The sequence below is a fragment of the Eumetopias jubatus genome, unplaced genomic scaffold (assembly GCF_037043125.1).
Source record: "Eumetopias jubatus isolate StellerSeaLion01/CBP00866 unplaced genomic scaffold, mEumJub1_p1.0 scaffold_15, whole genome shotgun sequence".
Classification (NCBI taxonomy): domain Eukaryota; kingdom Metazoa; phylum Chordata; class Mammalia; order Carnivora; family Otariidae; genus Eumetopias; species Eumetopias jubatus.
In genome coordinates, this window is record NW_028274821.1 from 8,363,949 (window position 1) to 8,376,568 (window position 12,620).

The following is a 12,620-nucleotide window of genomic DNA, read 5'->3' on the forward strand; positions in this document are numbered from 1 at the left end:
GCCATCTATGTTTTTGGGAAAATGTCTACTCAGTCCCTTAGCCTATTTTTTAAATCAGATTGATTGTTTTTTTCTGCTATGAGTTGTGCGAGTTCTTTATATATTTTGGATGTTAACCCCTTATCAGATATGTGATTTGCAAATATTTCCTCCCATTTAATAGTTGCCTTTTTGTTTTGTTGATGGTTTCCTTTTGTTTGCAGAAGCTTTTTAGTTTGATGTATTCCCACTTATTTATTTTTCCTTTTGTTGCCTTTGCTTTTGGTGTCAAATGCAAAAAATCATTGCCAAGACCAATGTTGAAGTGTTTATCCCTGTTTTCTTCTAGAAGTTTTATGGTTTTAGATCTTATGTTCAACTATCTAATCGACTTTGAGTTGATTATTGTGTATGATGTAAGATAGAGTTCCAGTTTCATTGTTCTGTATGTGGATATCCAGTTTTCCCAGCATCATTTATTAAAAAGACTATCCTTTCCCCATTATATATTCTTGGCTTCTTTGTTGTAAATTGATTGAGTACATACGCGTGAGGCTCTCTATTCTGTTCCATTAATCTTTGTGTCTGTTTTTAGGACAATACCATACTGTTTTAATCACTGCAGCTTTGCAGTGTAGTTTGAAATCAGAAAGTACGATGCCTCCAGCTTTGTTCTTCTTTCTCAAGATTTCTTTGGCTGTTAGGGGTTTTACAGTTCCATACAAACTTCAGAATTGTTTTTCTTTCTCTGTGAAAAATGCCATTGGAATTTTGATGGGGATGGCATTGAAACTGTAGATTGCTTTGGGCATATGGACAGTTTAACAACATTAATTCTTCTAATCCATGAACACAGGATATATTCACACTTATTTGTCTCATCAATTTTTTCATCAATGTCTTACAGTTTTTAGAATACAGATAACTGGTATCACCTCCTTGATTCAGTTTAGTCCTAAGTATTTTGTTCTTTTTGATGAAATTTTAAATGGGATTGCTTTCTTAATTTCTCTTTCTAGTAGTTCATTGTTGGTGTTTAGAAACAACTGATTTTTGTATATTGTATCTTGCAACTCTATTGAATTTGTTGGTTTTAACAGTTTCTTGGTGGGGTCCTTTGGGGTTTCTATATATAGTATCATGTTGTCTGCAAATAGAGACAGTTTTGGTTCTTCCTTTCCAAGTTGGATGCCTTCCGTTTCTTTTTATTGCCTGATTGCTCTGAGTAGGAGTTCCAATACTATGTTGAATAGGAGTGGTGAGAGTTGGCACCCTTGTCTCATTTCTGGTCTTAGAGGAAAAGCTTTCAACGTTTTACTATTGAGTATGATGTCAGCTGCAGGATTGTCACGTATGGCCTTTGCAGTGTTGAGGTGTGTTCCCTTTATACTAAGTTTGTTGCAAGTTTTATCTAACAAAGTTTTCAAACATTTTAAAGTTTTAAAATATTATCCAATATCAATTTAAAGGGAATAAAATGCAAATATAGAAAATTATAGTTCTATAGGGTTGGTACTTTTGACCCCCAGTAGAACTTGATAAGCAAATAAGCAGGTCCAAAATTTGAAGGAACATAGTTAAAAACCTTGTTGAAATTAAGATCTACTAAGGCTCTGATGTTACCTCGGAGAACAAATAGGAGAAACAAGAGCAAAAGGGCATTGTGGTTGGTGCGCTTTGTAGCTTTAAGCGTGGATGAGAGATTCTATATGAACAGTATTGACCGTAGAGTATGATACTATTATTATAAATAATGTAGAGATAGATAAAAACACAATGAAGAAAAATTACTGGGAGATTTTATCCCAAAATAGTCTTAGTGGTTATACCTAGGAATCATTTTTTGTTCCTGGCTTTCTTTTCTGAGTTTTAAAATTTCCTATGTTTAAATTATTTACAAATTATTTTTTTTGATTGACTTAACAGGTGTGGGATGAGGGTCCCACATCCATGGTCTAAAAAATCTTCTCAGGTGATTCTGATCACGTGTTGAGGCCCACTGTGCCTTTGGGTGTTCCAGAACCTAGCAACGAGAAAAGGCTGGTTGAGCTGAATCTTGGGGGATGAATAGGAATTTGATGTCAAAAATGAATTTAAAGAGAAGAGCTGGGGGGTTTCAAGTCAAGAAGCCAGGCCAGGGCCAAGTTGATGTGGGAATTCATAAGTATTTCTGCATGGCGGGAGCATGGAGGACGTAGCGCACAAGGAGAAGGTGTATAGGGTAGCATGCGAAGGCAGACAAAGTGTGAAGGGCTGGAGCTCATGATGAACTGAGAGTGTATGGCCATCAGGAATCCAGTACAGGCTGTAAGGGAGAGACTTGGGCACATCACCAGAGGTGCAGAGGGAGAAGGCCACAGATGATGAGGACCGCTGGGCAAGGATGTAAGAGACAATTCTAAGGCAGAAGTCACAAAACTTGACCACTGTGTATGCTGTGTTATCTCTAAGTAATAACACTTACGGGATTTTTTGAGCCGTCATCTATGTATTTCTTTTCCTCAAATAATAGAAAGCATTTCCTTGTTTTCACATCTCTTCGGTTATTTTACTTTTTCTCTCTACGCCTGGAGAATACTAAATGTGAAAAAAAACCCTATTGTGACAATAGAATGAGATTTTTATATATATAGAAATATATATATACACACACACACACACATATGTATATCTATTCATTGTATGTATATTTTGTATTCACATATATATTTTTTTTCCTTATCATCAGTAATCACCTTCCCCAGAGCACATACTGAGAATAAGCCTGTAAGCTTTGTGAGCACAGGACCGGAGAAGTCCCTGAGCCCAGTCTCCGCGTGTCCCATTATGCTGTGTCACGTGACACCGGTGAATGCAGATATCGCTGACAAGTGTAAGGAAGGCTGTCATATCTCAGAGTCGTGCCCGTTTCCACCTTGCCATTCCTCGTCCTGTGTGTGTCTGGGGATGAACTTGCCCTTTGAATCTTCCAGTAGTTTCTCAGAATTGTGCAAAAGTGCAGCGGTCAGTTCTGTGGTGTAGAAACGGGTCTGCCTTTTATCCTTGCAGATCTCAGCTCATTTTCAAGTACCTTGAAAAGATGCCGGAATGAGAAAAAGGAATCCTCGGTGTTCAACCAGCGGACAGAAGAGGCTTCTGCTGTGCAGTACTTCCAGGTCAGGAAAGTTGCTCCCGGGCGGAAAGAAGTTGTTTCCAGGTGACGCAGGTCTGCGAACACACCTGTGGACGCACCTGGGCAGGCCGGTGGGCGGAGAGGACGCGGTGGGCGTGGCCCTGCAGCTTCGCACACTGTGGTCCCCTGAGCGCAGCTGCAGCAGCCCCTGGCTTGGGATCCTCGTACCATCACTTCTCAACTTGTCAGGACTTGGGGGCAAGTGGCCGTATCTCTCTGAGCCTCAGTTTTGTCATCTGGGGAATGAAATTCATCTGATTTTTGTAATGATTTGATTTGATTGGAGGATGTGTGTGAATCATTTAGCATGGTGCCTGTAACACAGCAAACTCTACTAAAGGGGGGCAGTTACAATGCTGATATTTGTGACTCAATGTTCATGGATTTGTATGCACCACGTCACCCAGCTGGCTTGCCTGATCAGGACTGCCATCGCCACCACCTTCTGCCCCACCCCTGCCCTCCCTCAACATTTCTCTCCAAGTCCCGGTTTTCTCTCCTGGCTCCGGAGACTCGTTAGGGATGTCCCTTTTGGCTCTGGCCTCTTTCTCTCTCTGACCCCTGTTACTCTCGATCTGTGTTCTCTTATAACCTCTGCTTTGAGAAGTGACCCTGGGCACCTATCTGGCCAGTATCTAGGCCTAAATCTATTGCATGGAGCAGCCTTCAGAAGTCTGGGGTCGACTTATAGTTCTAGACCTTACGAATGAGGCGAATGTGGACAGGTCACTGCATCTTTGAGAGCCTCGGCTAGCCGGCGCATTAGGCTCAGCCTACCTTGACCAAGGTGGCTGTAAGAACCAGATGCTCATGAAGGTGATGCCTTGTGGGTTGTTGACTCTCCCTGTCCTTCTCTTTTCCTTACAGTTTTATGGCTGCATTTCCCAGCAGCAGAACATGATGCAGGATTTTGTGAGGACAGCCACTTACCACAGAGCCATCCTCCAGAACCACATTGACTTTAGAGACAAGGTAATGCTGGCAGCATGTTATTGATCTCAAACCATTTTAAGAAGCCTTGTCAAACACTAGAATCCAGATTAAGCTTTGATAGAATTACGATATGACCCAGCAATGCCACTCGTGATTATATACACCAAAGAATTGAAAGGAGGTATTCAAACCACTATTCGTACGCAAATGTTTATAGCAGCACTATTCATGATAGCCAGAAAGTGGAAAGAACCCCAAATGCCCATCAACTGATGAATGGATAAACAAAATGTCGTCTATCCATACAATGGAATATTGTGGGTGTCATTCATATTTATCTGATCCATAAAAATAATGCAATGCTGGTACATGCTTCAACATGGATGAACTTCAAAAATGTGCCAAGTCAAAGAAGTTACAAAAGCTCATGCATATGATTCCACTTACCTGAAACATCCAGAATAGGCAAATCCGTAGAAAGGAAGCAGACCAGTGGTGGCCAGCGGCAGCGGGAGGGAGAAATGGGGAGTGGTGCTTCATGAGTGCAGGGTTTCCTTTTGGGGTGATAGAAAGGTCTTGAAACGTGATACAGATAACAGTTACATAACCTAGTGAACGTGCCAAATGACACTGAATTTTATAATGTAAAATGAGTAATGGTTAATTTTATGTTATGTGAATTTTGCCTCAATGGAGAAATTAAGCTTTGAGCGCCAGGAACGCAAGAGACTGAATGCACTAGGTCTTGGAGCACTGAATGGGTTAGGACCTCTATTGCTACATAATGAATAGCTCTTATTGAGTCTCTTCGCTTCAGTTTTTTTCATAGACTCCACAAGTGCCTGCACTGATTTCCTTCACAAATGGATCTGAATGATAAATGACTGCTGGCACATCATACAAGTGTTGCCCATTATTCTCCCACCTGTTAAATAGCCAGTGTTCAAAATACCGTGTGGCCCCTCTCAGAGACGTGAGGACTGGTCAGTGGAATCGGCAGTCCTGGGATTTGGTTTTTATGTTTTCTCCCAAACGAGCTGTGTGATCTTAGGCAAAGCACTAAACCTCTCTGAATCTCACAGTCTCTTCTACTGTCATAGCAATTGTAGACCATGGCCTTTGATACTTGTAGCACTAACTCTCTTGGAAGGGTATGGTGTAACATTGAAATAATGATGCTAAAGAGTCATGGCTCCCTGTGTCCACACCCATTTGCAAAGTCTTAATAGCTTCTCTTTCATCAAGAGATAGTCTAATTTTTTTACCTTTATCTCTGTGCTGTTCTTCTGATATGCTTTCACCAAAACACTATGACAGAGATTAACATTGTATGGATTTCAGAGCCGAGGGCTTAAGGGGCCTTGTGGCTCCAGACCTCACCCTCTTGGAACCCTGAGATTACCATATCATGAAGAAGCCCAGTCTAGCCTATTAGAGGTTGAAAGTTCGCTTAAAGAGAACTAGTTGAGACACGCCAGTCAAAGGCTAGCACCACCTGCCACTCCTATGCATGGGGCCATCTTGGACCGCCAGTCCAGCCGCCCCTCCAGCTGAATGCAGAAACATGAATGTATGTAGGCAAGACCAGCAAAGAAGCTGCCCAGCCTTCCTGTGGAAGTGAGAGAAATTATAAATTGTTTCCAGGTTATAAATTGTTTCCACTAAATTTTGATGTGGCTTGTTATGCCTCAGTAGTTAATTAAAACAGAGAAAAATGCATGAAAAAGTAGTGATAAATGGTCACCCAGCTAGAAGATGATTTGCTGCTGGCTTGCTTTCCTCTGTCATCTCCATTCTGCTCTTGAGCCCATCAGAGGTGGTGTGGTTTGTTTTGTTTGTTTGCTTTTTGGGTTTTTTTGGTTATTGTATTGTTCAGTTCCAGAATTTCGACCTGACTCTTGTTGATGTCGTCTGTTTCTTGCCTGAGACTTTCTTTTGTACCCATTGGTTTGTGCAGTGTTCATGATTGCTGGTTGGAGCTTTTTGTCATAGTTTTTGTCACATAATTCTAACGTCTGTGGTATTGCTGTGTTAGTTTTAGTTGATTGTCTTTTCCAAGAGAATTGAAATTTTCCTCATTCTTCATATGGCAAGGAATTTTGGATTGTATTCTGTACATTTTGAATATTATGTTCTGAGATTCTAGGGCTTTTTTAAAGTCTAGGGAGAATGTTGATATTTTTGTTGTAGTTTTCATTCAACTTGGTTAGGTTCCGGCTGCATGTTCCATGCCCCTGGGTGGGCTTCCAAGAGCTCTGGTTCTTATGTCAGCTCAGTTTTTCAAAGCCTTTGGCAGCGCTATTTGGATCTGCATGTGTGTGTCACCCAGTGCTCAGTCTGGAACCTGGGCAGAGTTCTCAAAGGACTGATAGGCAAATTAAGATCAAATTCATGCATGTACAGAAACACAGTGAGCCCAGGAATTTATTTTTTAAAAAAAGAAAACTTTATGGAGTTGCTTTGCCAAGCTCATTCCTCTACATGATTTCCCTGGTACCTTCTAATTCCCTGGGACCACTTGTTAGTCTCTGGCCACAAAGTTCACGCTGTCATGCACTTCTGTGATTTGGCCTACATTGGCCAACCAGAGAGAGGACAAAGAAAGAAAAAAGGCAGCGGGGGATGGTCTCAGCCTTTGGAAATGACAGCGCCACTGAATGGAGAGGTGGGTTCCCCTCCCTTGTAATTTTGGCTCCTGTAGATGGATGCTGTCACTGCCATTAGATAACTGGGGGCTGGAGCACAGAAGAGAAGAAAGGGGACACCCAGTGCTCCATTCAATACGTGCCCTCTTTAATACCCATCACCAGGCTAACCCATCCCCCCACCCCCCTCCCCTCTAGAACCCTCAGTTTGTTTCTCAGAGTCCATCGTCTCTCATGGTTCGTCTCCTCCTCCGATTCCCTCCCCCCTTCATTTTTCCCTTCCTGCTATCTTCTTCTTTTTTTTTTTTTAACATATAATGTATTATTTGTTTCAGACGTATAGGTCTGTGATTCAACAGTCTTACACAATTCACAGCACTCACCATAGCACATACCCTCCCCAGTGTCTATGACCCAGGCAGGCACCCAGTGCCTCCCACCCCCACCACTCCAGCAACCCTCAGTTTGTTTCCTGAGATTAAGAATTCCTCATATCAGTGAGATCATATGATATATGTCTTTCTCAGATGGACTTATTTCGCTCAGCGTAACACCCTCCAGTTCCATCCATGTCGTTGCAAATGGCAAGATTTCATTCCTTTTGATGGTTGCATAATATTCCATTGTATATATACACCACATCTTCTTTATCCATTCATCTGTCGATGGACATCTTGGCTCTTTCCACAGTTTGGCTATTGTGAACATTGCTGCTATAAACACTGGGGAGCACATATCCCTTGGGATCACTACATTTGTATCTTTGGGGTAAATACCCAGTAGTGCAATTGCTGGGTCGTAGGGTAGCTCTATTTTCAACTGTTTGAGGAACCTCCATACTGTTTTCCAGAGGGGTTGCACCAGCTTGCATTCCCACCAACAGTGTAGGAGGGCTCCCCTTTCTCTGCATCCCCGCCAACATCTGTCGTTTCCTGACTTGTTAATTTTAGCCATTCTGACTGGTGTGAGGTGGTATCTCATGGAGGTTTTGATTTGGATTTCCCTGATGCCGAGCGATGTTGAGCACTTTTCATGTGTCTGTTGGCCCTTTGGATGTCTTCTTTGGAAAAATGTCTGTTCATGTCTTCTGCCCATTTCTTGATTGGATGATTTGTTCTTTGGGTGTTGAGTTTAAGAAGTTCTTTATAGATTTTGGATACTAGCCGTTTATCTGATATGTCATTTGCAAATACCTTCTCCCATTCTGTCGGTTGTCTTTTGGTTTTGTGGACTGTTTCTTTTGCTGTGCAAAAGCTTTTTATCTTGATGACGTCCCAATAGTTCATTTTTGCCCTTGCTTCCCTTGCCTTTGGCGATGTTTCTAGGAAGAAGTTGCTGCGGCTGAGGTCGAAGAGGTTGGTGCCTGTGTTCTCCTTTAGGATTTTGATGGACTCCTGTCTCACGTTTAGGTCTTTCAACCATTTGGAGTCTATTTTTGTGTGTGGTCTAAGGAAATGGTCCAGTTTCATTCTTCTGCATGTGGCTGTCCAATTTTCCCAACACCATTTGTTGAAGAGACTGTCTTTTTTCCACTGGACATTCTTTCCAGCTTTGTCGAAGATGAGTTGACCGTAGAGTTGAGGGTCCATTTCTGGGCTCTCTGTTCTGTTCCATAGATCTATCTGTCTGTTTTTGTGCCAGTACCATACTGTCTTGATGATGACAGCTTTGTAATAGAGCCGGAAGTCCGGAATTGTGATGCCGCCAGCTTTGCTTTTCTTTTTCAACATCCCTCTGGCTATTCGGGGTCTCTTCTGGTTCCATACAAATTTTAGGATTATTTGTTCCATTTCTTTGAAAAAGGTTGATGGTAGTTTGATAGGGATTGCATTGAATGTGTAGATTGCTCTAGGTAGCATTGACATCTTCACAATATTTGTTCTTCCAATCCATGAGCATGGAACGTTTTTCCATTTCTTTGTGTCTTCCTCAATTTCTTTCATGAGTATTTTATAGTTTTCTGAGTACAGATTCTTTGCCTCTTTGGTTAGATTTATTCCTAGGTATCTTATGGTTTTGGGTGCAATTGTAAATGGGATCGACTCCTTAATTTCTCTTTCTTCTGTCTTGTTGTTCGTGTATAGGAATGCCACTGATTTCTGTGCATTGATTTTCTATCCTGCCACTTTACTGAATTCCTGAGTGAGTTCTAGCAGTTTTGGGGTGGAGTCTTTTGGGTTTTCCACATAAAGTATCATATCATCTGCAAAACGTGAGAGTTTGACTTCCTCTTTGCCGATTCAGATGCCTTTGATTTCTTTTTGTTGTCTGATTGCTGAGGCTAGGACTTCTAATACTATGTTGAATAGCAGTGGTGAGAGTGGACATCCCTGCCGCGTTCCTGACCTTAGGGGGAAAGCTCTCAGTTTTTCCCCATTGGGAATGATATTCCCTGTGGGTTTTTCATAGATGGCTTTTATGATATTGAGGTATGTACCCTCTATCCCTACACTCTGAAGAGTTCTGATCAAGAAAGGATGCTGTACTTTGTCAAATGCTTTTTCTGCATCTATAGAGAGGATCATATGGTTCTTGTTCTTTCTTTGATTAATGTATTGTATCACATTGATTGATTTGTGATTGTTGAACCAGCCTTGCAGCCCAGGGATAAATCTCACTTGGTCGTGGTGAATAATCCTCTTAATGTACTGTTGGATCCTATTGACTAGTATTTTGGTGAGAATTTTTGCATCCATGTTCATCAGGGATATTGGTCTGTAATTCTCCTTTTTGATGGGGTCTTTGTCTGGTTTTGGGATCAAGGTAATGGTGGCCTCATAAAATGAGTTTGGAAGTTTTCCTTCCATTTCTATTTTTTGGAAGTTTCAGAAGAATGGGTATTAATTCTTCTTTAAATGTTTGGTAGAATTCCCCTGGGAAAGCATCTGGCCCTGGGCTCTTGTTTGTTGGGAGATTTTTGATGACTGCTTCAATTTCCTCAGTGGTTATAGGTCTGTTCAATTTTTCTGTTTCTTCCTGGTTCAGTTTTGGGAGTTTATGCATCTCTAGGAACGCACCCATGTCTTCCAGATTATCTAATTTGCTGGCATAGAGTTGCTCATAATATGTTCTTATAGTTGTTTGTATTTCTTTGGTGTTGGTTGTGATCTCTCCTCTTTCAATCATGATTTTATTTATTTGGGTTATTTCTCTTTTCTTTTTGATTAAGTCTGGCCAGAGGTTTATCAATCTTGTTAATTCTTTCAAAGAACCAGCTCCTCGTTTTGTTGATCTGTTCCACTGTTCTTTTGGTTTCTATTTCATTGATTTCTGCTCTGATCTTTATTATTTCTCTTCTCCTGTTGGATTTAGGCTTTATTTGCTGTTCTTTCTCCAGCTCCTTTAGGTGTAGGGTTAGGTTGTATATTTGAGATCTTTCTTGTTTCTTGAGAAAGGCTTGTGATGCTATATACTTTCCTCTTAGGACAGCCTTTGCTGCATCCGAAAGATTTTGAACAACTGTGTTTTCATTTTCATCTGTGTCCATGAATTCTTAATATTTTTCTTTAATTTCCTGGTTGACCCATTCATTCTTTAGTAGGGTGCTCTTTAGCCTCCATGTATTTGAGTTCTTTCTGGTTTTCATCTTGTGATTGAGTTCTAGTTTCAAAGCACTGTGGTCCAAAAATATGCAGGGAGTGATCCCAGTCTTTTGGTACCAGTTGAGACCTGATTCGTGACCCAGGATGTGATCTGTTCCGGAGAATGTTCCATGTGCACTAGAAAAGAATGTGTATTCTGTCGCTTTGGGATGGAATGTTCTGAATATATCTGTGAAGTCCATTTGGTCCAGTGTGTCGTGTAAAGTCTTTATTTCCTTGTTGATCTTTTGCTTAGATGATCTGTCCATTTCATTGAGGGGGGTGTTAAAGTCCCCCACTATTATTGTATTGTTGTCGATGTGTTTCTTTGCTTTTGTTATTAATTGCCTCATATAATTGGCTGCTCCCACGTTCGGGGCATAGATATTTACAATTGTTAGATCTTCTTGTTGGATAGACCCTTTAAGTAGGATATAGTGTCCTTCCTCATCTCTTATTATAGTCTTTGGTTTAAAATCTAATTTGTCTATTATAAGGATTGCCACCCCAGCTTTCTTTTGGTGTCCGTTAGCATGGTAAATGGTTTTCCTCCTATGTCTTGTCTTATGTCTTGAGGTGCCCAGGACCTTGCCTTGCCAGTGGGGCCTGCCTGGTTAACAGATAGGAGGAAACATTGCTAATGAGGAGAACCTGATTATGGCAGGTGGGCAGGATTAGGATAGAGGAGAAATGCTTGTTTCTTCTGACACTTTAGCTGGTATTCAAGATTGTGGGTGAGTACTCTTATTGACCAAAGGTAGGCATTTTTTGCTAATTAAAAAAAAAAAAAACCTCCAAAATATTGATCCATTCTTCATGGTTTGAATGTGTTTCCTGGAGGTAATACTTTTGTTAAGGGAAACCTATCTCTCTCTAAATTGCTTAGTTTTAATCTATAATCTATTTTCTATTATTTATAATCTCATTTCTGTATTTCTATAATCTGTTTTTACTTCTGGGGCTATAGCTTCTAAAGACTGCTTCCCAAACTACCAATCATATGAATAATTTGCATTATAAGCTTTCACAGAATTTCACATGGATTATGTCACTTGACCATTTCATTTGTGATCTTTTCATCTATAAAAATGAAGATATTGGACTGGATCATCTTTAAGGTCACTCATAGCTGTAACCTCATTTGATTTTGCAAAATGTCCTTTTCCTGACAGCCTGAAAGGGGTTTGTCTGCCAATGAAATAAAATAGACTTCTATCTGTTGGGGTTTATGAAGGTGATAATTAATCACATGGTTGATAATTAATTATATCTCTCTCCCCCTCTGAGTTCTGAACCAATTTAGAAATAGACACAGATGTCAGGTAGAAATAATAGCAGCTTTATGGTTGTTAGTGCTGATTGAAGAACAGGGCTTGGACCTGTGGCCAAATAAGGCTTCCTATTTCTTTCTCCCACAGACTGAATTTTTCCACCCATTTGTATGCTGAACAACTAGTCTCCCTGGATAAGCTTAGAGCCTGCTCAGCAAGCTCCTGTGTAGAGCACTGAAGAGCACGTGCTTGAGCAGGGTGTGAGCAGGCTGGCCCCTTCCAAGCTCCAGGCTGTGCATGCTCAGTACTGTTTCCCACTGTCACCAGGCATATGGGTCACTCTTACTATGAAGGAAAAAGAGAAGGTCAGTACACTTTTTCCAGTACTGAACTCTCCTGGTAGTAAATATCCCCTCCCCTCTGAAAACTGAAATAGCTAACTATCGCCGTTTTAATGTCTCAAGAATCCCCTCATTCCTAGACGGTCTAGAATGGTTGCTCACCACAACTCTGAACCTACCAAATCCACCACAAAACCGAAATTTTTTTTAGTCCTTTTTTGTTTGCTTTATCATTCTGAAGACCAGTCTGGAATAATCCCTGTGAGTCCATGGAGGATGCTACCTTTTTTGTTTTTTTTTAATTTTATTATGTTAACCACCATACAATACATCATTAATTTTTGATGTGGTGATCCATGATCCATTGTTTCCGTATAACACCCAGTGCTCCATGCAGTACGTGCCCTCCTTAATACCCATCACCGGGCTAACCCATCCCCCCTCCCCCTTCCCCTCTAAAACCCTGTTTGTTTCTCAGAGTCCGTAGTCTCTCGTGGTTCATCTCTCCCTCCAATTCCCCGCCCCTTCATTTTTCCCTTCCTTCTCCTAGTGTCCTCCATACTATTCCTTATGTTCCACAAATAAGTGAAACCATATGATAATTGACTTTCTCTGCTTGACTTATTTCACTTAGCATCATCTCCTCCAGTCCCATCCATGTGGATGTAAAAGTTGGGTATTCATCCTTTCTGATGGCT

General features: G+C 41.0%; 1 protein-coding gene across 1 annotated transcript in view; it reads left to right on the forward strand.

The window, feature by feature from the left end:
- LOC114219771 (histone-arginine methyltransferase CARM1-like) overlaps positions 1–12,620 on the forward strand; it is a 294,102-nt gene that overhangs the window by 178,195 nt on the left and 103,287 nt on the right. The window contains exons 3-4 of the mRNA XM_088018780.1: positions 3,028–3,134; positions 4,019–4,123. Of these exons, the coding sequence (XP_087874906.1) occupies positions 3,028–3,134; positions 4,019–4,123 (212 nt within the window). The remainder of the gene's footprint in view (positions 1–3,027; positions 3,135–4,018; positions 4,124–12,620) is intronic.